We start from the raw sequence: 25,880 nt of genomic DNA, 5'->3' as shown, positions 1-25,880 counted from the left end.
ATTTCATTTTCCTCCAGCTTAGATCACGCTCACAGCTCTTTTTATCATTTAAGAATTCTTTGACCAGCTACAAATAAATATTCCGACAAAAGAGTTGTCTATGAAAAATTGCTTTGCTCTTTATTTTTTCCCCTGGGTGCTCGATATCAAAGCACAGAAATGACACACCGGTATTGCTTGCCACAAAATCCAAATTGTTATAATAGGGTTTAATTCAAAGCTAATAGGAAGCTTTATTGAGTGAGTCATGGTAATTTGTTCTTTAATTCCATTTCAGAGTCAGTGCCTCTTCACATTCAGGAATTAATTTTTTAAATCAAGTCTAAATCATTTCTATCAAAAGTTTAAAGCACAGAGCACATGCAACAAAAAACATCCCAGCCTCAAGAATCATAATTCGGTGTCGGTAGAGTAATAGCATGCAAATTACTTACAAAAAATGTGAGCTTTGACTGCTAGGTTACCAGAAAAGAAAAGAAAGAAAAAAAAATACTATTCAGAAGCAACTATAGTAAAACTTTCTATGAATTCTGTAGTCCTGTCTTTGCCTTCCTTCAGCGAACGGGTGCTCCTACAAGGCCCATAAACCCCGGCATGATGTTGGTCTATATTTAGTGTTAATTTAGCCAAGCAGTGTAAGATTTCCAAATACTTTTTATGCAATGTCTAAGGTTTTTAGGGACTATATTACTGAAACTATGCTTTAAAAAGAAAAAGCCACCATGCCTTGATTCAATTGGTAACTGTTGAGGTTGTTATTGGACCGAAGTTAATGTCCTTATTTGGCTGATGGGACCGGGTAAGCGGACACATTTCTAGCACTTCTGCCACGGTATGCTCCCATATATAAATATCCAGTAGCGGACCGGAGCTGCCATTCTGACAGGACTCCAGACCAACCAGAGGACTGCAATAAAGAGCGACAGAGAAAGGTTGTGATACTAACTGGGATGATGGCACGTCAGAGAACTCCGAGTGCTTCCAGAAGCTACAAAAAAAGATTGCGAGTGGGAGATTGTATGGCTACAGACCCGCTGCAGAAGAGAGAAGCACTGTGTCTCATCAACTTCCCTTTCTACTCAAAGCCTTTATTTATTCTGAGTTTTTATGCATCCGCTTTCTCAGAAATGCCAGACTTTCTCTCATGGGGTTCCCGCACAGGCACGCCAAGGAGCGCCTGCCCTCTGGTGTACATGAGAGGAGCTACAGTGAGGACTGCCATCCTGTGAGTCCCATTCGCAGGCTACAGGGACAAACTATCCTGGCAGGACACTAAGGGCTGGGCAGTAATCAGATACGCAGTCCTTTCCAAACCTACCTTCCATTGCACATCTAGATGGACACATCTATGGATCTTTGAAACAGTTTGTACGTCAATCAGAAAATGTTTGCTTCACGGAACTTTCTTTACATTTATATTTAGTATGGACCTCGGTCTACATTTAGGGGAAAGGAATGCCATTTCCTTAAGCTTCATCTGTACCAGGGGACCAGTTCACGGAGGAAGCAATATAACTAGTAACTGTCTCCTCAGAGGTACATTATACATTAAAAAGCTATGCCAAATTTCTTGAAAAATGAAAATGTCTGTTTGCTGTTATATTATCAGCCTGTTTATAAATCTCCTAGCTACCTGATCAGTCTTAAACCATCAAACCTCTGAAGAAACAGCAGCCTCATTCTGAATATGTACTATGTATGTTTTTCTCACTCCTGTAACCTTACAACCCTATCAGTCCCCCTTCAGGGATGAGGAAAATGTAGCCTAAGCAATTCCTTACCCCAAAGTCTGAATTCAACCAGGGAAAGGGATGAAAAGTTCTTATGGCTTGCGATTAATTAGACTTCTGGAGAAGCACGTGAGAGCAAAGAAAGATGACATACATACCTCATTTTATCTATTACGTACTTGAAAGATCACATCAAGAAGAGTTCAGTCATAAGAAGAAAATAGGTATTCTCACCTGAAATAATCTGGGGGCACTTTTAAATATTTCTTGGTTTTTATTTCAAACACTTTATTTTACCATATCTAGATTCAACTCCCAGGAAATTCAGTAAATGCCATCACAGACTTGAATCATGGATGCTGGTTGCTTCAAAATTAATGCTTGAGCCTCAAAACATTAAGAACTGAGTAGGCAGGGACCATTTTAAATTCCTTTAAACCAGCAAGATTAATCAAGAACCAAGGAATGAACTGGTTCATATGATATGAACTATCATATACCATTTTGCTACTTTTGAGAAAACTCAATTATTTTTATACATTGAAGCCCCAGTAATCCTTGTCTAGCAACTATCTATAAATTTCATGGAGATGTACCCATCCATAAATTTAATATACAGATTAACTCATTTCTCTCTTCTTCCTCCTAAAACCCCATTAAAAAGGCAGAATAGGAATTAAAATTAGAAAACCACAAGAATTAAAATTGGAAGAAATAATACTGAACAAGATTCCAACAAATGTATTGAATACGGAAAAGAGAGTGGTCGTTACCCGCATGTGTAGAACGGCAGAACTCAGGCGGGCTTAGGAATTGGAGGCAAGAATGAAGTATGGAGCTAAATCCAGGGAGGTGATTTCATAAAGATTGAAAAACTGCGTTATAGAAATCTACCCCCCCCCCACAAATAAATGATTAAGAAATAAAGCCAGAGGCTCAATTCAGCGGTTCTAGTTATTTCATGGGGTTCCAGGACAAAGTGTGTATGTGTGGGTTTTGTGGGGGGGGGGGGGGGGGGAGGGGGGGGGCAGAGGGTAGGTGAGGGGGGCTGGGCAGGGTCAGGGCCCACCAAAGCAGAGTTATCGCTGAATTTTACAACTCTAAGGTGCCTCCAATAACAAAACGAAATAAAAATTGCACAACAGTTTTATTACAATAGAGCGAGGTCTTCAAAATTCTGAATTTGATTTTCTACCTAAAATTTTATATACCAAGCCATATTACCTTTCAGGCATGCGGTAGTCTAAGTAATTGAGCCTCTAGGCACCCATTCCTTCACTGAAGGAAGTGTTCTCTACCAAGCAATCTAAGAACAAAGACACAGGGTCCAGAAAACGTGGACTCCAACCCAAGGGAGGAAAACATATCCCAGGATGATGAAGTCTCAAAAACAGTTGTACATATACATGGATAAGAAAGAAAGTAGTTTAGACTGAAACAGGTATACGGTTGGGCTTTGACCCTGTGGAAAATTGATCTTAAAAAGTTTTACATATTTGGGACTGTTTCGGAAGAATTAGTGATGTAAATGTAAAACCAACACAAAGTGTTGAGAATGGTAAGGAAGCACAGGTAACTCATTCAGGAATGAACATAGAGATATGGCCACTATAATCCAACGATGCCAATTTAAGGAAAAATACCAGAATGAGAAAAAAGGAAAAAGGAAAAATCATCTATCAAATAGGAAGCTGTCAGATGTCTAAACATAGTAAACCAGTAACAGTATAAGCATATTACTTAGAAATCTGAAACCAAGGCCCTAGGAAAAACACCAAAGGCTGAAACAGCCCCTGTGAAATGGAAAAGGATGGAGCAGGGAGCTAACTTTCCCCCTTACAATCCCTGAGGTACCATTCAACTATGTATATACATCATATTAATAAAAATTTTTATTTAAAAATAGTATACATATATGAAATTGAAAATTTACGAGCGATAACTACTTGCAATCGTTTTTCCAGGATTCTGACCTACTTGGGAGCACAAGAAGGTGGCAACAGCGAACTCCGGTTCTGGATTCCGAGGCAGTTTTCCTCTGCACCAAAACTGAGAGATGGGACTCACGCTTGCCACAGCTACAGGGACTCTACAGGCCAGATAATACGGTTTCAACAAGAAGCTACATCAAAACGTCCCAGGAGTTGTTGAGAATGTCGGGGAGGAAGAGCCCTGGTTTGGGAAGAACACCTTCACGGATCTGGGCTCTTCTCTTGTGTACAGGTTACCCCCCCTGAAGCCTCTTAGTACTGTTTTCTGCACTAAACCCAAACAAATCAGTAACTAGAATCCCAATGAGGCGCTAAGTATTATTCTACAGTGATATACCCAATGACATTGCTACATTCTTTCACCTATCTTCATGCTTCCAAATATACAAGTGAGTTTTGTCTCTCTCCCCCTATCTAGGTTGGTTATTTTGAACTTTGTACCTCAAACCCATAAATGTTTCTTCTACTAGAAAAGAAGCACTTTTAGTGTGAAAAGATCTTTATTTCAAAATGTAAGACTATAGCAGGTAAAATGTGTTACTGCCCTCAGAGGTCAAGGTTGGCAGCCTTTCTGGCATATGCTGAACTCCTCGTGAACTCCCACTAGCTTTGGTCTCAAAGACCAAATGGCCTTTCAGAGTAGCTCTAAGGTCTCATGCTTCGTCAACCCCAGTGACAGAACTAAAATGATTAGGTCCCATTTAATAATTAAAATATAGCAGAATTCTAAAAGAATTAGCTCCCAAAATTGTATCCAAAACTCACTTGTCTAGTATATTAAGTACTTTGTATATTTACAACATTTTAATCAATATTTTTGGACAACTACAGTATAAGAAATTTAAACTTGGGTGATAGGTTTCCTCATTATGAAATCAAGTACAGTAACACATTTTTGCTCTTCATAAATAGAAATGACCAAACATTACAAATACTTTATTTATGTTTACTGATTATATTTACAGAGAATATTCAATAACCAGAACTCACCATTTGCAATATTGTACATTAAATTATAACCCCTGCTACAAAAGCCATCTATGTTAACCCAAGATAAAAACTATCTCTAGTTTAAATACATTAGAAATTACCAAAAAAAAAAAAAATTAGAAAGTGATCTTCAAGTGCCGAAAATCTAGAAGAATTCTCCAACATCTGCTCTCTTATCTCGACATTTGCTTCGAGCTTTTGTTCGAGCTTTGAAGGCTGCAGAATTATACAGATGCTGAAATGAAGGAAAGGAAAATACAAGTGAATCACTAAAGCTTAAAATATTCTTATATTTTAACATTTTAAAATCATAACATTTTAAAATCATAAAAATGTTGTCAAATGTGTGTGTAATAGCTACATGCCTTCATTCATTACTGGAAACAATTACAAATGATACAATAACTTTAGAAGGTATTTGGCAGTACATATCAAAGAGTCATAATCCAGCCCTGTATTCCCATGTAAAGATTTCGTCCAAGAAGGGATTCAAAAGAGAAATATATGTAAAGATATTAATATTAAAATACCTAATCATCAATTATGTGGCTATAAAAATGATTAACTATAGTCTATAAAAATATAGTTAAGCACTTCCCACCCACTAGTATGGCTATAAAACAAAAAAAGCCAGAATAAAAAGTGTTGATAAGGATACAGAAATTGGAACTCTCATACACTACTGGTGGGAATGCAAAATGGTTGTCATTGTAGAAAACAGTTTGGCAGTTCCTTACAAAGTTAAACACAAAACTACCCTATGACCCAGCAACTCCACTCCTATGTATATACCTAAAAGAACTGAGAACAGGTGCTCTAACAAAAACATGTACACAAATGTTCACAGTAGCACTATTCACAATGGCCAAAAAGCAGAAACAAGCTAAAAGTTTATCAACTGATAAACGGATAATCACGTGGTGTATCCACATGATGGAGTGTTATTCAGCCACAAAAAGTACTAAAACACTGGGACATGCTAGAATATGGATGAACATTGGTAACATGAGGCTGAATGAAAAAAGTCACACAAAAGGTCACGTTTTAGGAATCTATTTACATGAAATATCCAGAATAGGTAAATGCATGGAGACAGAAAGCATATATCAGTGGTTGCCAGCAGCTTGGGGGGGTGGGGAGGGATGAGAAGGGAATGTTTAATGGATATAAGTTTCCTTTTGTGGTGATGAAAATATTTTGAAACTAAACAGAGATGACAGTTGCACAACATTGTTGAGTATACTAAATGCCCTGCATTGTACACTTCATTTTTTTAATGTTTATTTATTTTGAGAGTGAGAGACAAAGAGAGAGAGAGAGAATGCACACATGAATAGGGAAGGGGCAGAGGGAGAGACAGAATCCCAAGCAGGCTCCACAGGGTCAGCACAGAGCCCGACGCAGGGCTCAAATTCATGGAAGTGTGAGATCATGACCTGAGCTGAAATCAAGTTAGACACTTAACCAACTGAGCCACCCAGGCGCCCCAGTGAATTCTACACTTTAAAATAGTTTATTTTAGGTTATGTGAATTTCACCTCAATAAAAACATAAAAATATAATTAAGGATTTTGGAAATGTTAAGTGAAATTACATTAATTAGTACTTAATGTTACAAACTCTCTGAGCACATGTTTTCTCAGCTTGCAAAATGAATCTGGTACTTACTAAGTAGGCTTAGTTATCTGATACAAAAGACACTGTGTACTGATTCATAACTATAAAAAGTTAACAGAATAAAAGAAATCAAGAAAGGAAAATAATTTCTGTGCTAATAGGATTATAGATAAAAATTATTCATTATAACTCCCGATACTCTAAATAAAGTGTCTACAATTTTAATAAAGCGTCTACAATTTTAATACAGCTATTCTGTGTCTGAAACATCATAAAGCACTACAAGCCCGTAGACTCCGCTAAATACCTATCACCTGGTATAATCAAAGCCTCGGTCTACTTTTCTTTGTTGCATTGAGTTCTGATGAAAACAAAAACAAAACCTACCCTTTCAAAACGTGAAATCTTCATGGTTTTAAGTGTTGCAGCATCAAGCATCACTGGGGGTCCAAGTTCAAATACATTACGAAGGAATTCATTTGACTTCGGTAAAACAGAAAGGTAAATAAAATCAGGCTCATTATCAAATATCAGCTCTTTTTTACTACATAAAGTGAAATCTGATTAATAGAAGTTATGTGGAGCTTACAAATAAGTACTTGGGTCACTTATTTTCCTCTCTTTATGAGACTAAGTTGTTTCCAATGCCTCGAATCCAAGAAAGTTACATAAGCAAAAGTCGTCTACAAAACTTACAGATGCTCCACCAAAAAGTTGCCTACTTATCAATTCTACTTTAAAAAAAATAAATGCAACTCTGTACCATGCTGAAAGCATCTCCATATCCAACTAACTTCAAAAGCTCATTAAGTGAACTACATTCCAAAATGCTCCCTAATTTAAAAACAAACATACAGAAAAGAGGTCACTCACACTCACCTGCAAATGGTACTGCATTCCTGAACCAAGAACTTCCTTAAAGGTGTCATAGGTATGTTTTTTGACCCAGCAATCAATATACATACGTTCAGGACCAAATTTAACAGTTTCTGTTGGAAAATCCCGTTCCTAGCCAACAGAAGAACCAAAAATTTTAAGAGGAATGAAGATGGCTTCACAAGATCCTACAGAAACACAATTTCTAAACAGACACATTTACAAGTAAACAATATGGTTTAAACTGCTAACTCCGATACCTCCACCCCTGAGATGTGAGCAGACTAGCAAGTATTATCCTAATATAAGGGTACAGAACTTGTCTATTTATAGTAGACTTGAAGGCACAACCAAGTTCGGATAAATACTATTGGCAAAACCACAGTGTTGTGAATGTCTTTAAATTTCAGTAACACTCAACAAACTTGAAGAAAAAAATCAGGTATCTATATTGGTCTACAAATACAGGGTGAGGTGGGGAGAGAGGAGCAGGATGCTGCAAGACAAGTCAGAAGACAAGATGCCCCCACACACCAGGAGTGAAACTGAGAAGAAGCGGGGGTCAACGGAAGGAAGGGAAGATAAATGGAACTGACATAACAGACCAACCAAAAAGTAGAGTACCAGCAACAAGAGGGCTCCAAGGGTCTCAGAGCAGACTTACTAAAAAAATGAGAGGTTAACAAATGGAGTTTAAGACTTCAGAGATGGAACGATTTTTCCAGAAGACAATTTCTAAAGTACAATCATGAGTGGGAATCTAGCGAATCAAGGAAATAAAGGAAATGGAAGTAAAGATCATTGAAACAAATACAGGAAAGGGCCCTCCAAATGTAGAGAGGAGTCACCCAGAACAGGGGCAGAACTTGGGATGAAAAAAAACTGGCTGCTCCATTCTTTAATGAATCAGGATTATGAAAGAGTAACTAGGAAGAGAGCAGCTGATCACCACAGGGACAGAACAAAGGAGATGGAACTTGACCACTTCAATCAGCTCCCCGACATCTACCTAGCCCCCTTCCTTCTCAGCAGACACATTATATAATGTGATAGAAAAGAACATGAAATCTAGACTTACATGGGTGTGCCATTCACTGTCTTGTCATTTTGGCAACTAATTTAACCCCTTTGGGTCTGTTCCCTTGCCTGTAAAGTGGAGCCTTCAATACCTATACCACAGAGTTATGAGAAGTGTTAAGATAAAGCATGTTTGTGAAGCACAAACTGCCTGGTCTGTCACAACAACTGAAAAAACACCCAACAGGGTTCTACTATATCAGCCGTTCTTATTTCAGAAACACTGAGACACCAGGAAAGAGCTCTGTCTAAACTCATCTGCATCATAACCTATTCCTCTCCTAAATCTCTCCGATTCAAGGCAAATCATACTCCTTACATCATACTCTCAATCTATCATCATACCCTCAAACTAAAATTATAAACTTGTATTTTCAAATGCTCCCTTCTCCACTGGTTCCTTCTCCCATAAAGGGAGTATCTAAAACACCCAGCATCTAAAACAAAACAAAATAACAAAACCCTCCCACAATCCAGTGATGGACCCTTTCCCCTTCCAGTTACAGCCACGTTTTTAAAAAGAACAGTCAAATGGGGCGCCTGGGTGGCTCAGTCGGTTAAGCGGCCGACTTCGGCTCAGGTCATGATCTCGCGGTCCGTGAGTTCAACCCCCACGTCAGGCTCTGTGCTGACAGCTCAGAGCCTGGAGCCTGTTTCAGATTCTGTGTCTCCCTCTCTCTGACCCTCCCCCATTCATGCTCTCTCTCTGTCTCAAAAATAAATAAACGTTAAAAAAAAAAAAAAAAAAAAAGAACAGTCAAAACACAACATCTCCACTGCTTCACTTTCCAATCCCCTTCAGTCAAGCTTTCCTGACATCCTTCTACTGAAGCTGCTCTTATAAAGGTCACCCACCAATGACCGAATTGACAAATCCAATGGACACTTCCTTCACTCTCTCACTTGACCTATCTGCAGCATGTGGCCCTGTTGATGGCACAGTACAATGGGTTCAAATTCCAGCTGTGCTACTTACTGTTCTTTCTGCCTTTGGTCTCCATTTTTCCTTAAAAAAATAACTGTGTTGCTTAAGTGTTATAATGGAACAGAAATAAGAAAACTTTATATCAAGGCACCTAACGTATTAAATGCTTGCTGATTAAGAAATACATGAGCTTAAAGAAAGATTTCCAGATGAAAAGAAAGGATGGGCAGCAACAAGCACACCTAAAATGGAGAACTCTCCTCTATGGCAGTTTAATCAGCTTCATTGAAAAGATCCATCAAGGAAGCAGGGTCCTTCAGAGAAAGCTGGGTTCCAGTGAAAGTTAAGAAACAAGAACACTTAGCAAGGCAGTGAGGACAGACCTTTCTTCAGCAGGTACACTGAAGCAGAGCTGGAGAAGAGGGAACCCAGGCAAAGGGCAGGGGAGGAAGGGAAATCCTGAGGTGGAGAGGGGAGGGTGGAGAAGGCCTAAGGGGAGAGCACTGCAGGGAAGAATTATGAGGCAAAGAAAGGGCTTTCACTTGTAGGAGGTGCTGGGCAGGGGTTGGGGCACACGAGAGGCCTGTGAAGGCTGGTGTGCACTGTGATCTGGCTTGTGTCTTAGGACAATCAGTGCTGCGTGCTGTGGCTGCTCAGGTCGAGGGGCTTGTCAACAGGGTCTGCTCAGATCCTGCTGAGCCTTAAAATCTTTGATCCAGAAAGGATACATCAAGACAGAAAATCTAACATCAGGTCTAATCCAGAAAACATAGAACACTCCATTATCTTATCTTTGGCGGTGACATTATCCAAATAGAGGAGTAGTTTGTAGTTATTCAAGAAAATGCCTTGCTTAATTTGGGGACACCACCACACTAAAATTGTAAGATCAAAAGGATCAATTTTTAATATAGATGTCTGCTCGAGCTTGGGGGCTTTTATTTTTCAGATTCTAAAAACCAGAGTAAATATAAAATATTACTATAATGTAATTAGAGTTAGCATTAACTGGAATGCATAGATCCCTGAAGATCTCTATACTAATTTATACCCTAAGTTTTACTTGGATTAAAATGAACAAAGTTCTTAAGCAGGCTATGCATGAGAATCACTGGATTATTTCAAAACTGGACCTGAATGGGATCTTAGCATCTTTACTTTTTTTAATTACCATTCTAAATTTTCATATACACGCCAGGTTGAAGACTCTGGTGACACACTTATTCTTAAATGAGCTGCCCTACTGGATAGTAAGAACCTGAGATATTTATCCTTTATGTGCAAGAAATATTTCTTACCTGGTCAAACCAAAAAAAAAGGAATAAAAGAAAATGTTAATGACTTTGGTATTCTCCACAGTAAAACTGCCCTTAACCTGCAGTTCCTTTTAACTGTGCCTTCTAATCGAATCCCTGAAGGTTTCTAAATCAATTTATTTGCCAGGTAGATTGAAACAGGTTAGAAGACTGTAGAAGGTACTCAAGTATCAGATGATTTTAAAACATTACTTAAATGCTGGGTTTTGTTATTTCAGTTTTTAGCACCTAGGCTTCCTAGGGAGAATACAAAGGTCTTTGCTTAAAAGTACTGACGGGTAGGCAATAATTCACTATTCACAGAGAACGCTGTACTAAATATGTATGTGCTAAGCACCACTGTTTAAATGATGACAAGTACAACAAAGGGAAATACACTTTGTATTTTTTAAACTAAGAAAAAAGTACCTTTATGCATCAAAATGAAATTTGCCTTTGTTTAAAAAATATATATATGTTTTAAAAATACCCTCCAGGCTTAAAATGAGGAAACTATTTTGATCAAAGGTGAAGTTCAACCAACAAAATGACCCTATTGCCAAGTTTAGCCTAAAACAATCTCATTCAAAATGAGTAGGCATTGTAGCATTGAGAGACCTACCTCCACTGCCCTCAGGATGTCTCTGAACACGGACCGCTGCTTTCTCTTGTCCACTTTGGCACGGTGCTTGTTTCCATCTGTAGCCAAAGCCCTAAGCATCTGAGTCAAAGACTCCATGTCTTCATAAAAAAAGTCCTGGTCAGGAAAAACAATTTTAGTTTGTTATTGGGTTCCTTTCCCCCGCCACCACCACCCCAACCTTTCCTAGCGCTAACAAAGAACAGTCCACTGTGGAAATCACCCAGCAGTGGTAAAAGGAGCACCACACATCTTGGAGCTCTTTAGAGATCTTGGCACACAGGCACACATTCACACATTTATAGCATCGTGCGAAAATTTTAATCCAGAAATGGTGACTACAAGATGATACACTACCACTAACCAATTAACATTCCCCTCCCAACTATATCCAGATACAGTCAACAAATACTTACTGTGTTCCTACCGTATTCAAGACATTCCTGGGATTTCAAAGTTCAGTGGAAGTCAGATACCACAAATATCAACACAGCTTCTATCCTTTGGCTCTTCAGTCCCCAAAGCACACAATCCCAGAATTCCAAATATTCTTATTCCCAAAGTACAAGCTATCAGTAATGCTTAAAACACCTAATTTTTTACTCTTCATTTTTCAAATAAGCAAGCATTTAACTCAGGTGTACACCTCATGTACTTAAGTTACTCAAGCTAAGAAGATATTTTAATCCCTTCTGAAGAGAAGCCACAAAACGTACTACTATTTGCTACTGCCCTGATTTGACTGTGAGTTTCCTTGTTATAGTTTAACAATGGCTATACTTTTAAGAAGTACCTTTGAGTGTTTTTATTCCCTATGTACATTTTATAAACACATTAAAAAATGATTCAAAGTTATTTAGCTGACCAAAATTAGAGCACTTAGAGAAGCCAGAAAGTAAACAATCTCCAGTTCCACTTATTAATGGCTGTTTAATATTTTTTGCATTAGCTATAATAATCATTTAACTTGTTCTATTAAAATAAGTAGATCTTATTCTGGATATTCTTCAAATTGTATATATAATTGTTTAAGCTCAAAAAGCATAAATGCAATTTCTTTTAAAGTCTAAAATGAAAAAGATTATTAAACTGGTAGAGATTTTATTATTTAAAATTTATTATTACTGGTGGAAAATTACAACTGATACCCCAACTTTTAAGTACATATTTTCTTATCGTCAATATTTTAGAGATTGTGTATTATTAACTATTTCAACAAGTTTTCTTCAAATGTTCCAAATCAACCTCCTATGTCTGAGTAACTGGAACAATACCTTAAGATCTGCATCTAGAAAATCTACTACCAAAGCTGATGAGGTTTTATTAAAACAGATGAAAGTCATGTTTATCTCTATGTATATAAATTCCAATGAATGTGATGCTTTCATAAAGTTTTACTTGTAGAAACAAGTACATTTCAGACACTGGAAGTTTCCTACTCATTTCACTGGCTACTCATTCTGTTATAGTATTCTCAAAGAAAAATGTATGGAAAACCTTACAATACATATAGGAAAATAAACGAAATTAAGAAAACTCTAGATATTAACTTAACTTGTTTTAAGAACTGAGAACCACTGCTAGTCTGACCCACCGGGGACATTCGGCTATGTTCAGGGACATTTTTGGTTGTCATACCTGAGGAAGGAGCAGTTGCTACGGGCATCTAATGAGTAGAGGCCAGAGATGTTGCTCAACATCCTAAAATGCACAGGACCGCACCCGCACCCTCTTCCCAACAGAAAATTACACAGCCCAACCTACCAACCATACAGACGTTAAGAAATCCCAGTTATTGATCTCTGCAACCGATAAAACTCAATCTAGTTACGGTATCAATCACTGAGTTCAATATAGTACTAACTTGGAAAAAACAAATGTTATATATTGTAGGGAAATGTCTCCAAAACATTTGGGCACTAAAAAGAAAGAAAATATAAAACAAAAACAGTCCATAAATAGCATCCGAAAGCCAACTTATTGGGGCTTAGGATAACTATATAGTAAACTATATATCCAGGGACAAATGAAAATTGGACTCTTGGGGTACAAATAAACACTTTAACTCCTATCAAATATAAAAAGAAAATAGCAGAATCATGATCACACAAGGGTGTGTGTCTGTTTCTCTCCTGAAGCACTTCCTTTGTCAGGTTAAGCAGGGTATAAAAATGGGAGAATCAAGGAAGGTCTATGCTATATTTTGGTATGTCTTCCAGGGTCAGCATGTTATTTGGCTCCCAAGATCTGTAACTCTGCCTAGTGAACAGTCTCGGTCTTATTGTAAGTTATCCTAGAGAGCTCCTAAAAGGCCACTACTAGACCACTGCCAGAGAGGGGAAGTAATACTCAGTTTAATCAAGAGTTAACAGTAATAGCTACCACTTATACTGTACCTATCGTGTTCTCAACAACCTTATGAGGTAATTACTATTTTATTCTGCATTTCAAAGATACTGATACTGAGGCATAGAGAAGTTGCCCAAATTATCCAACTAGGAAGGGTAGAAAAGAGATCTGAACCTGGGAGTGTGGCTCCAGAGCACACACCTACCAATTTGGTTACAGAGCAAATATGCATAATAAACTAGAGAGAGAGCTCTCACAATTTCTAATTCGCCATGGAAACTTACATTAGCAAAGGCTCTGAATATTTCCATGCCATGCATTTGCTACTAAAACCACAATTTAAATCAGCCTATGTATTCATCAACACTTGGTTTAATTTTTTGAACGCCCTACATCTACTCCTACCCAATACCACAAACTCACTTTCAAAAAGCTTACTTAACAAAAATAGCAAACAAAACACTAGGTTCTATTCTGTAACTCAGTTCATTTTTGTCCTTAGATAGGGACTTATCCAAACATGTTTAATCTGACCTGAGTTCTAGCTCTCTCTATCTCCTACAATTTATCAAACCCGGAGAACAAAGAAGATATGTGAGTAATAAGAAATGTATGTTTACACAATTATTTTTAAAAATCCAACATGTATAATTTAAATTGTATTATTACTTTAAAGATACACTTCAAAGGAAAAAGCAAAGAAATTACCATTTATAGCCAGTAGAGTAAAAGAAAATTAAAAAACTGGGACATCTGGCTTCTATGCCTTGAGGTTAAGGAGCCATTAAGTAGCTCAATAAAATTAAATTGATTGCTAAGCTTGAGTCCAATTTCTCCTAAGTACATTCATTCGCTGACAGCATTAATAGCTTCTTTCCATTCTACCTGCTAGCTTTCAAAAAAAAAAAAAAAGGCAGGGGGAGGTTAGAGGAAGCCTAACAAAGACACTTCCTAGATAGAAGTTTTAAGAGCCTAAAACATTGTTTTGGGTTTTTTTCCAGTTTATTTTTATTTATATTTTGAGAGAGAGAGAGAAAGAAATCAAGTGGGGGAGAGGCAGAGAGAGAAAGACAGAATCTAAAGCAGGCTCTGCACTGTCCGTGCAGAGCCCGATGCAGGGCTCAAACACACAAACCATGAGTGCAAGATCCGAACTGAAGTCAAGGTTAGATGCTTAACCAATTGAGCTACCCAGGCGCTCCAAGCCTCAACATTATTTTTAAACATAGGACTAGAATGAAATGTGAAGAACAAAGGCGACAGAGATATTATTAATCCTATTTGGAATTATTCACTATTAAACAACACATTTAATTCCAGAAAAGGTTTCATTCCAGAAGTATAGTTGTTGTCTTTACATTAAAGAGCACCTAGTAAGTAACCAAAGGTTCACAACAGGGGATACAAACTAGGGTGCCAAACATCCCAGTTAGCCAGAGACGAGAGGTTTCCTGGAACACAGGGCTGTTAATGCTAACCTTAGAACAGTATCAGGCAATCCAGTAAAGCTGGTCACCTATCACAAAATACCTTTGAGAGCCAAATTGAGTAACAACATGACAAGCAGACAGTGGATGGGGAACTGCAAAGCACATGTCCCAGTCTAAAGGTCCATGCTTGTTTCCAGCTTTGGCTTAGAGAAGTTAAACAACAATGATTAAATTTATCTGATCCCAAACCTATGTTGACTTAGTATCTCATCCACTTGTCTGACATTTATTATAAGGCATCCATGCCTGAATCACCTGGATGTGTCCCGTGCCTGAGAAATCCAAGCAGTTCCAAACAGATTGTAGTAAACAACTTTCTCCATGGTAACAGTGCCCCTAAACTTGAGTTCTATAGACAGCAAGGGTAAGTGCAATAACGCTCAAATGTTGCTCTACCAACCCCTACTGGTTTATGCTCTTAAAACTTGTATCATCACTGCCAAGAAGCAGGGCAATCAATCACTTGGTTTTCAAGCTGGTCATACTCCGAAGTTATCATCTAACTCTTAATTATGAAGATAATGATAGAATCACAGTCCTTGTGATATAATATTTTTTTCTCTATTCATCAAATACTTACACTCTCCATCCCTCTGGCCAATTCAAACATAAGTGCCAAAGATTCACCAGCAGCTATTCTCATGTTTACATCATCAGAAGACAGGAGGCTTGGAAGTTTATGGAAATGCCTAAAAAACAGTTAGTCATTACTATGTGAACACAGCCAATCATGTCAATGTATGTTTTCATAAAATATGAAACAAAGAATACATACATCTCAAGCTTTTTCTTCACTTCACTGATCGGGCATATGGTCAACAATAATGTCCATGCGAGAAGCGAGCTGATGTGAAGCACTGTATTAGGGGTGCTGCAAATAACATTAGTGTCTTTCTCTTTGAGGTAGGACTTGGTGAAGACATTTTCCAAACATTCCAGAGTTGAATACAGCTCCTAATGCATAAGAACATTAAATAAGGTAACCATCTTAAATTTGAAACGAGCAAATAACTGGGTCAAAGGTTTTCTACTTACAGTAATGTCATCTGTAGCTATAAAACAGCAAACACCAAAGCAAGTTGCACACTAAAAAAAAAAGTAAATATAGATATTAATGTTTGTAATTTTCTTACTATTTCTGTATCTTCCTGCTTTTATAATTCAATGTGAAAATTTTCTTAACTACATGACTATAATGTTCCCAAGCAGAGTATAAAAAGAGAGAATATAGAATCAAGAGTTAAGGGAAGTGGATTTCAGCTCAAACTATGCTACCAAACTGAGAGTATGGTTAAGTTCTTCTCTTTCTCTCAGTTCTTCCATTAATCCAGCAGATAGTTTTCAAACTTCCAACTCCAACTCAAAGAAAGAGATGAAGTTTGCACATTGGAGATTAAGAAGCCTACTCTACTAAAAACGTTTAAAATACATTAAGTTTGTTACAAGGCTTTTAAAACCATTTATGTTCATTTGTTTTTACATAGACTCTACTATGAAAACTTCCAAAAGAAATCATTTTTCCAGAAATAAGCACAGTAGGAGCAGAAATCTCCTCCAGTTTAATAACTCTCCTTGAACTTCCGCTTAAAGAAGGATCTCATTAATCCAGATCCCATTGTTTTCCAAGTATACTGAAAAGCGGTCAGGAATCCTGTAACTGCCTTTTGTTAAGGGGGAAAAAGGAACGATATAGGACTACAAAGGTAAAGTTACTTAATAAAATGGACTCGGAAGACAAAACATATAAAACCATGTGCTTGTAGCATAAATGGGAGCCATTAATTTTCAGAACACTGCTCTAACAGATCATATGAAAACAATTTATGACTTATGACATTTTATTATTGTCCACTTCCCTTTTCTCCACGTTTTCATTAAAATTCTCATGTTGTTCCAAGTGCCACTAAAGCATTAAGTCTTTAAAGTCACCATTCGCACACCCAGGTTTCAGTTAGTTTGGATCTGGTAGCATAAGGACACTTGCGGCATTGATCTGCTTTGTGTCACTATTTTATTTTCATTATTTCACCCTGGTAAAAATTGGACATTGCTAAAGTTAAAAAGTAATCTAGGTATTATTCTCAGTAACAAAAACTTTCAATCTGTAATCCCTTGTCCTGAGCAAGCAGCACAGGCCAAGCCCCATCTCTCCTTTCGCTGCCTCAAAGAGAAAAAAGGTATATTAACAATTAGAACTGCCTATATCCCTCTGCTAATATAAGAACTGTCAAGGAATTTTTTAATTCACGGCAAGCATCAAGCATATTTTTTAAAAAAATGACAACAAACTCATGCATGATGAAAATTAAGACATCGCTACAAGTACCCACCTAACAGGGTTTTCTGTCAAACATTTCAAAAACACCTCTCCAGTCCTGCATGACTTAAAAGTTGCATGAAACTACCCAAAAAGGGGGCAAAGAATGTCAACAGCATAAGCTTGTACAGCCATTTTGGGATCACTAAATGCTAGAGAGCAGAGATTCCTAGGAAGTCACCAAAATTCGATTTCTTTGCCTCTGGGGGAAACAGCCTCACTATACCCGGCTTCCATACAGCTGGTAGACCAAGGAACTGGCCGCTAAAGGGATATGCTCTGGCCTGAGCATATGTCCTCTTTTTCCCCTTCCAGCTACCATAGCTGCCATATGGAGGACCTAAAGGTAGGGCAGAGCCACAGGGTGGATGGATAACCAGGGTCTCTGACTACTTACTTACACAGTGACATGAGCAAGAAACTTTTATTAAGCCACCAAGATTTCAGGGTTTATCTGATATAAAGATCAATGTCAATTACTTTAAGTAATATTAAAGAGAAAGCTTGAAAACTCACTCTTAAAAGTATTAAAAACTTGAACTGGTTCTCGTTAGGAAAACAGCTTACGATTCAAATCTACTAAGATTAAATTCTTATGATGCATTAAGATTCTTAAGATCCATTAAGATCCAAATCTACTTTCTAAACTCAGAAAGATGTTTGTGATAATCACTTAAGCATACCAAAAACAAACAAAAAAAAAAACAATTTGAAGTCAACTGTTATAAGTGATAAATTTCAAACAATTAGAGAATGAAAGTTTTTCAAACCCCAAAACTAGATGAGGATCTCACAAGTTACAGATTCCTACATCAACCCAAATCCACCCATGGAAATAGAGTATTCAGCTTTTCACAAGGACTTGTCGGCCACACCAAGCCAATTTTTTTAACACCTATTACATTTCTTAAGAGTAAAAAATAACCACCCAACAAACACTGTTAGATCACTTCTTTAAGTTCCAACCAAAAAACATTTTTTTAATGTTTTATTATTTAATGTTTTATTCTTGAGAGAGAGCACAAGCAAGAGCAGGGGAGGGATAGAGAGAGAGGGGAACAGCAGAATCGAAGCAGGCTCTGCACTGACAGCAGCCAGCCCGATGTGGGGCTCAAACCCAAGTCGAGGTCAGACACTCAACAAACTAAGCCATGCAGGCACCCCTCAAAATTACTCTTCAATCATCCTAAGTAACCCAATAGAGTATTCCCTATTAGTGTATGACCTTCAATTTCAAAGGTGTAGAAATCTATCTGGGCTATTCTATGGCATCAAAGAAAATTTAAGAAAACAATTGTTATGCTAAGTCTGTTCACTCAAACTAAAAGACAAATGAAAATAAAATGTTAATTACAAACCTGCTAGTTTAAAAAATCTAACTTTCCTAGATCATTCATCAGAGTCACTGGCTGTCACGCCTAGATAAATTTATAAACTAAAAAAATCACATACTTACAGTTTGCCTAGCCTGGATACTAGCTGTTCCATCACAAATTATTTTCTTTAGGATTGGTCCAAGAGTTTTCAAAACTTCTTCACTTTCGATCCCAGGGCCCAACTGAATACACAGAACAGATGCTAGTGCTGCAGCCGCACGCTGCTCATCACTCTTACCTACAGAAAAAACAACGGTGCAACCGTGAAAAAAATGACTTTGAGAAGACTACCTTATTAAGACAGCCATTTCCCAAATCTGTACAATTCCAGAATATCATCTACCATTTACAAAACCCATAGTATGTTCCAAGTTTTGACCTGAGCAGCACCCTAGTGAGCTCAAACTCTGGGAACAGACCTCACTCAAATCCTATATCCACACCACTTACTAGCCAAATGACTTATTCTCAAAACATATTTCGTCAGCAGTAAAATGGAGATCAATATCTATCTTAAGCAAGTACTATAACAAAACGTGTTTTGTTTTACAAAATAACGTGTTTCAGCTGATTTGACCTTCCAAACCTTTCATGTACTCACAGAACTGTGCTCAGGTAGCCTCTGCATTAATCTCTGAAGCATTTCAGATGTACACAGCCCGTGAGAAAGCCTAAACCTTCAGGGTCCCCCCTGCCCCATCCCAATTTTTTAAAAATAAACAAGGTTAAAACCATACAAAAACTACAGACACCAAAGGGTTTGGGCAGATTTTAAATGCAAATTACTACCTGCCAAACAAAAAAATTATAAAATAAGCAGACTGGAATGGAATTTTTAGAAGTCATCTAATCCAACTATCATAGGAAAATAGTTTCAATGTAAACACCTCTATAAAAGCCTTTGTAACATCTCAGAAAAGCGGGCTCTGCTATCAACTGTACCACTAAGAAGTTATATAACCTTAGACCAATCTCCCATTTCCTAGGCCTTTATTCTGTACAATGAGAGAGGTGGAATGGATGAAAGGTTTCCAAATACCCATTCATTGACAAAGCTTTCACGTAAGGTAAAATGAGAAAAACAAAGACATAAAGCTAATAAAGCTCACTCAATTTAAAAGAGCATGTGGGCTTCCCACATTCTGGTGCTAAAAATATTTTGTTAACAAAGAGATAATGATGAAGAGTCATTATCCTCACAATGTCCTCACTTGGCAAAATAATTAAGCTGGCAGCCCCAAGTCTTTTTAATTTTGGTGGTTCCTAAAGCTGAAGTCTTGGTGATACTAGATTTCATCTTTAATGTCTCTCTTCATTTTTTTTTTTTTTTTAATTTTTTTTTTTAACGTTTATTTATTTTTGAGACAGAGAGAGACAGAGCATGAACGGGGGAGGGGCAGAGAGAGAGGGAGACACAGAATCGGAAACAGGCTCCAGGCTCTGAGCCATCAGCCCAGAGCCTGACACGGGGCTCGAACTCACGGACCGCGAGATCGTGACCTGAGCCGAAGTCGGACGCTTAACGACTGAGCCACCCAGGCGCCCCTCTCTTCATTCTTAAAAGTTCTAGGATTACAACAATATGAATTCCAGAATCTCTACTACAAAGTTCTAGAATTCAAATATCCCAAGGAATATCCTAAAAATGATGTCATCTGCAGGTATGATTGATGTTTTAAGTGCATGCAAGGGAAAATGAGCTACGTGATTATAATACTTTTTTAATTTCAGAAAGATGAAGTGGGATGGTTTTTTTAATAATGGCTTTTGTTGACATCTGACACAAGCTTTCAAGACTTTCTTCTTTGAGAATGGCAATCACTTCTTGCAATACAAAAAAAGGATGACAATCCACCACAATCCTAGTGTTAAGCTGTCTATTACATAAATAAAAACAAAGTTTCTAACAAGTCTCATTTTGAATTTGAATAAGCATAGTGTGTATTCCTTGACACCTAAAGTTAAAAGAGTGAGCCAGTTTTCTATTTCCATTAACAAAGGTTACTGCCAAGAGGTGGCAAATTCCTTTTTAGTTCTGTGACTCTGACTCAAAAATAAGGACAGTACCTTTTTTCAGGCAGCGTTCAATGCTGTCAGTCAAAGTCATTCTTCTTTCCAGAATAAATTCATAAAGCATTTTTGAAGCCAGTGCATTTTTAATACCTTCAAGAGCTGCCTGCCTGGTCTTCGCACTATTTAAAACAAAATCAAAGATCCAGCTGGAGTGTACCATAGGTCAATGACTTACAAAAACTCCACTAGTCCCCTCTACATTTCTATTGACAGACTTGTAAATCATTTTCTTATGTAATTGTCATCAAGCTCTAACCATTTTTCAGTAATTTAATTTTCATACAAAATTCATCTTATTACACAAAGATTTTGAGCTGCTTTATAGAACATTTTTCTGCTTATTCATCTAATAACCACAAGTTTAAATGACCATATAATATTTTATAGTTTCAATGTGCAAGACATGTTCTCTTGTAGTACATATTTAAGTAAAGTCACACTTTTTTTTTCTTTTAACACTTTTATTACAAAAGTCTAGAGTTCATGTTTGCATCTCCAGGGCTTTTTAATTCTGTGTGTTGTAAGTCAACTTTAGAACTACTATGAAATAAGAAAATTTAGCTTTGCTATTTTTCATGTAGGCAACAAAATTAGTGGACAAGAGGCTTAAAGCCGGGTTTAGCTGTTCTTTCAAGCTGAAAATTAACTGTTAATCCAATGAATCCATTTCAATTATAATCAAATACAGTTATGTGCTATTATGCTAGTATAATGACTAATCCGAGTCCATCTAAAGTCTACTGGTATGTTCCTATCCACATTAGAAGTCCAAAGGAACAAAAAACATTAAAACATCCAAAGTAAACAAATCAAGATCAGAGAAGTTCAGAGAAGTGGATACAATATACACGGTGGCTGGCCAGAATCCCTGACATAGAAAGAACAGTTTCCAGTAGTTCCTACCTCTTATCCAGGGTCAGGTCAATGAATCCCTTCAATTTGTACTCTACGTCTTCTTGAGTTCCTTCCTCATCAAGGACTTCTGGTCCTAAGAAATAATATAAACTAACCATTGTAATTTAAGTTAAAAAAAAAAAAAAAAAGCAGATGGGGAACGGTGATAGTATGCTTTAGCTATAAGAATTCTTCCACCTAAAACATCCTTTATCTAAAGTTTCAAATTTAAATTTAAAACTCATACCATCTTCAGCAAAGCTGGAAGGATCGCTGTAACCACTGCAGTGGCTCATTGTTTCAATCGATGCATCCTCATCACTAAAAGGTTGAACATTTCGATGCTGGCCACCTATTAGGTAAAAGAGGGTCAAAGGAGATGACTGTGTTGCCATATATACAAATATTTAAGTTGGGAATTTTAAAACTTACTTAGGAAAAATCCATTAATAAAAACCCAACCTTACTTAGGTGAAGAGATGATTATACTACAAAAAACATACTAAAATATTCCTAAAATAAGTCAATTCACCTGTTTTTCAGACCACCAACTGTTTACAATCTACATCAATTTCAGAAATGTCAAAAACTGGTATTATGGACGAAAAAACTATTTCCAAACATGACATTAAATCATGAAGACGATGAAAATAGATCCAGATAGAGTATGAGATCATAGATCATAAGAATAAGAAAAGTGTATTTTTCAAGGAGAATGACTGAGCTTAGTGAACAAATATGACAGTAAACAAACATGGTAAATGGATTAATTTTTAGGTTACCTGCCACATGAGGAAGAATTAAGACATTAAGGAATGGTAGTTTTAAAGAAAACGAGTTAAGAGGGAAAAACAGAAGTAAAATAGAAATTTTGGTATTTAATATAAAAGCCTGTTATATAGTTCACCTCTAAATAAAGGTTAACATATCCAACACTTTAAAAATATCAGGGCTGTTACTAGAAAAATCTTTTTTAAAACTAGGATCTCTCCTCAAATTAACTTAAAAAAAAAATAAATCCATAGTTAAGTGGGGTTTTTTTGGCAGGAATTTGACATTAATAAAAGTACTGCCCAATCATGAATTACACTGAGCAGTGAATCAAACTACATCCCAAATTCTGCCCCCAAAATGACTCTAAGTCACCTGATTTCTTTGAGCCCAAGTTCCCTTATCAGTAAAATTAAAGACTGCACCAAACATCACCAGGTGCATATGTTCAAGAAATTTACCACCTTAAGGAAAGTTGTTGTTGTTGTTGTTGTTTAAATCCTCTCTGACTAAAACTGCTAAATTTAGGGTTTTTTCTAGAGTTTTTTTTTTTTTAATCAGAACAGAGATTTGCCTGATTTTTAAATCAATATAAAGTGGCAAGCGGCCTTCAAATTTGCTTGCTATCCCAAAGGAATAAACTTTGCCAATCAAAGTAGGAAAGCATAAAGAATAAGCAGTGAAGCCAAGATACCACAACATATTAATCAGAGTCCTTACGGCAGGAATAAACAAACACATAAACAAGAATCTATGACATCATTCTCTATTTCTGGATCTATCTTCATTGTCTTCATGATGTGAAGTCATGGCTATGGTTGAGAGTCATCTGAATAATACTAACATTTATTCAACAATTCGTATTTTTTTCCTTTTCATATTCAGTCTATTTCTAAACTGCCAAGAAACGTATTCTATACAACATTTACCCCGCTCTTTCTCTAAGTTTCAATCAGTTTCCAAGACTCCAGGGAAAGAGAAGTTAAAGAAAAACCAAGAAAAAGAACCATGTATGAATGCCTGATATCTAGATCAAACTCACCCACCTTGTGTTCCCAAGTAATTTTAATTAAGTAGCACTCTAGACACATATAGTCCTTATTTCTTAGGGGGCTGACTTACAAGGTTTTGTTCTTTCACCAAAAAAAATGCTCTCTTCAAATTAAGTGCTATAACTAGTATGCATACTTGTCAATTTTATCAGCTTCCTAGAACTTTGCATGAACTTAGAATTTAAATGGGCAACCAATTAAAGTGATAGAAAAGTTGGTTATCTTTTAGTTGTACATGTTAAAATCTCATCTGAATCCCATCTCTTCTAGGTGTCATTTAAAAATACCAATAAGTAAGTGGCTTATAAATTAGTACAAGTTTGTGACAACTTTTTATCTCTTCTATTCGATTATTATTTATTCACTTGAGTAATACATTCACATGGAATCAAATTAAGGTTTTAAAAAAGTAAATCCCACCTGCATACTCCATTTATCAGAGGTGAGCACAGTTAACAAGTTCTAGAGTAAATTTCCAAAGACATTCAAAACATGTACAGTTTTATAAACTAATCAAATAATTCTTTTCCACTTACTTAAACATGCTAAAATTCAGTGTTTAAATATACTTTTTTTTTTCCTGAAAATAATCAGGCTGATTAAAGATCAGGAAAGAGCCTAGAGGTAAAATTTGAAAGGCAATCCTCCACTGCCACTTGAGGTTATTCTGCTAGTACCACGAAGAAAGGAAGCTTAGACAGGAAGTTTCACAGGGAAAAAAAGGTTTGTTTACGATTCAAGGAAGCCATTAGTAACATCGTTACAAATTTTAAATGACTTTGGCTTGCAGCTCTGCACCATTTATTCCATCAACAAAAGTCAAGCTTAAAGGAGAATAAACTAAGAGCCTTCCAGACAGAATTGATTTACTTCAGAGGAGGAAAAGGTTAACAACAGAAAAGTACAGAGGTATCCTCAACTGACACAGAGCAATCATATGCCACACCAAACTAATTTTGTACTTTACATCTTGATCAAAAATGAATTTCACGAATATCGAAGGGATACAATCAAAATAAAGAGCGATATGAAGAAAAAAATTGCACTTATAACAATCCATTCCTATTGTCAATTATTAAATGTTTAATACATGAACACGAGTTTTCGTGCTGCTATAAATCCTATATGAAAGCGCTTTAAATGCTAGTTTCCAATCATCCTTCTTGTTAACAAGAAAATTGGGCTATTCAGTAATGAACAAAGGCGTATCATTCTGTGGGTCGGATTTGCAACTCTGTTGACAAATACATAACGGCTGGTAGTTCCGATGGGATAATGTCTGAGAATATTCCAGTATTTAACTTCAAAATCTCCATCAAAAAATTGACTTCACCCAATTTAACTTAATACTCGATTTGAGTTTAGTGGTGTCTCGTAGGACTTTCCGCTTTGAAGTCCTTTATTCTTACCCCTATAGTTACTAGCACAGAATCATTAATTCATTGAAGCACCTACCCATTCAGGAAAAGCTTCAACTTTGCTGTGAGAACACAAAAACCCAAACTTTTGGCCAACTGCAATCAGAGCTCCTCGCCACCCCGCCTATTCCGGCCTCAGAGCACAGAACCTATAGAACGCAGCACAAAGGAGAACGCGACTTCTGCCCCGGGGAGGAGGTCGCCTGGACCGTCTGGCCACAAGAGGAGGAGGGGGCTTGGGATTTCTGCAGGTGCCAGTCAGGGGTAGGAATAGAGCCTAGGCTGGGACAGTGGCCCCAAGCCTCCTACGCCTGCGCCCAGCCAGATGGACACGCGGGATGCCCAGGAAGGCAGCGGAACGGGATGCCACACGTGCGCCTCTGCGTCACGTCGGCCCCACAGCTCAAGGTCCAGGCCTCGTGACGCAAGAACCCGGCCAAACCCGCCGGACGTTTAGCATTCCCGAGAACTCCATGTTGGAGTCTGGGGGTCAAAGACGACCACTGACAGCCCAGACGCAAATCCTAACTCGACCCCACCCTCCGTCAGGGCGAGCTCTGAAGAGCAAGCACCAGCTTCTGAAAACAGTGCCTCTCCCGCCCAGCAACCCTTCACCCCCGACTCCGACCCACTCTCAGACCCTAGAACCTATTCGCCCCCCTCCCCGCCCCCACGGCCGGTGCCTAAGAGTTCGGCTCGAAAGCCAGATCCAAATCGCGCGAGGTACTGTCGCCAGGGCATGCTGGGAATTGTAGTTCGCCAGCCAACTAAAGCGCCCAGCCAACACAAATGTCTAAAGGGGAAGGAACTACAAATCCCAGGCTGCCCAAGGCTAAGAGACTCGCTAGTCCGGCCGGCAACTGGGATGCCGGCGACGGGGATACCCCCTTACCTGCTGTCGCCGCCGTCGCTGCAGCTGCCCCTGAGCCGCTGCCACCACTGCCACCGCGGTGGGGAGTATTCCGCTTCTTATTCTTCGGCATCGTGGGACGCCCGGTG

At 37.7% G+C, this 25,880-nt stretch overlaps 2 protein-coding genes and 1 long non-coding RNA gene across 3 annotated transcripts in view; 1 reads left to right on the top strand and 2 right to left on the bottom strand.

Annotated features, from left to right (window-relative positions):
- LSMEM1 (leucine rich single-pass membrane protein 1) overlaps window positions 1-3,701 on the bottom strand; it is a 14,498-nt gene extending 10,797 nt beyond the window's left edge. The window contains exon 1 of the mRNA XM_019418081.2: window positions 435-3,701. The gene's annotated coding sequence lies outside the window, so the exon portion shown is untranslated. The remainder of the gene's footprint in view (window positions 1-434) is intronic.
- LOC128775497 (uncharacterized) overlaps window positions 1-4,855 on the top strand; it is a 4,958-nt gene extending 103 nt beyond the window's left edge. The window contains exon 2 of the long non-coding RNA XR_008420200.1: window positions 3,695-4,855. This is a non-coding gene — a long non-coding RNA (uncharacterized LOC128775497). The remainder of the gene's footprint in view (window positions 1-3,694) is intronic.
- Window positions 4,654-25,880, bottom strand: IFRD1 (interferon related developmental regulator 1). Its single transcript, XM_053896971.1, has 12 exons — window positions 25,774-25,880; window positions 21,888-21,992; window positions 21,650-21,734; window positions 20,741-20,865; window positions 18,754-18,911; window positions 16,016-16,066; window positions 15,756-15,934; window positions 15,561-15,669; window positions 11,124-11,258; window positions 7,208-7,336; window positions 6,716-6,811; window positions 4,654-4,946 (listed from the first exon to the last, which is right to left on the bottom strand). Exons 1-12 carry the CDS (start codon window positions 25,862-25,864, stop codon window positions 4,857-4,859), a joined length of 1,353 nt encoding a protein of 450 aa, XP_053752946.1. The 5' UTR covers window positions 25,865-25,880; the 3' UTR covers window positions 4,654-4,856.

Source organism: Panthera pardus, unplaced genomic scaffold, assembly GCF_024362965.1.
Source record: "Panthera pardus isolate Hobbes unplaced genomic scaffold, ASM2436296v1 HiC_scaffold_8, whole genome shotgun sequence".
Lineage (NCBI taxonomy): Eukaryota > Metazoa > Chordata > Mammalia > Carnivora > Felidae > Panthera > Panthera pardus.
Note: the sequence above shows the minus strand (reverse complement) of the source record. Positions and strands in the feature narration are given on the sequence as shown.

What these genes read in the sequence shown, in the direction of transcription:
- IFRD1 (XM_053896971.1), bottom strand. Translation starts at nt 25,864, where the DNA reads ATGCCGAAGAATAAGAAGCGGAATACTCCCCACCGCGGTGGCAGTGGT. An exon ending in TAGCTACAGATGACATTACT is followed by an intron (nt 15,935 to 16,015) that starts GTAAGTAGAAAA and finishes CTTATGCATTAG; the next exon opens with GAGCTGTATTCAACTCTGGA. An exon ending in GAATGCAGTACCATTTGCAG is followed by an intron (nt 6,812 to 7,207) that starts GTGAGTGTGAGT and finishes GTTTTACCGAAG; the next exon opens with TCAAATGAATTCCTTCGTAA.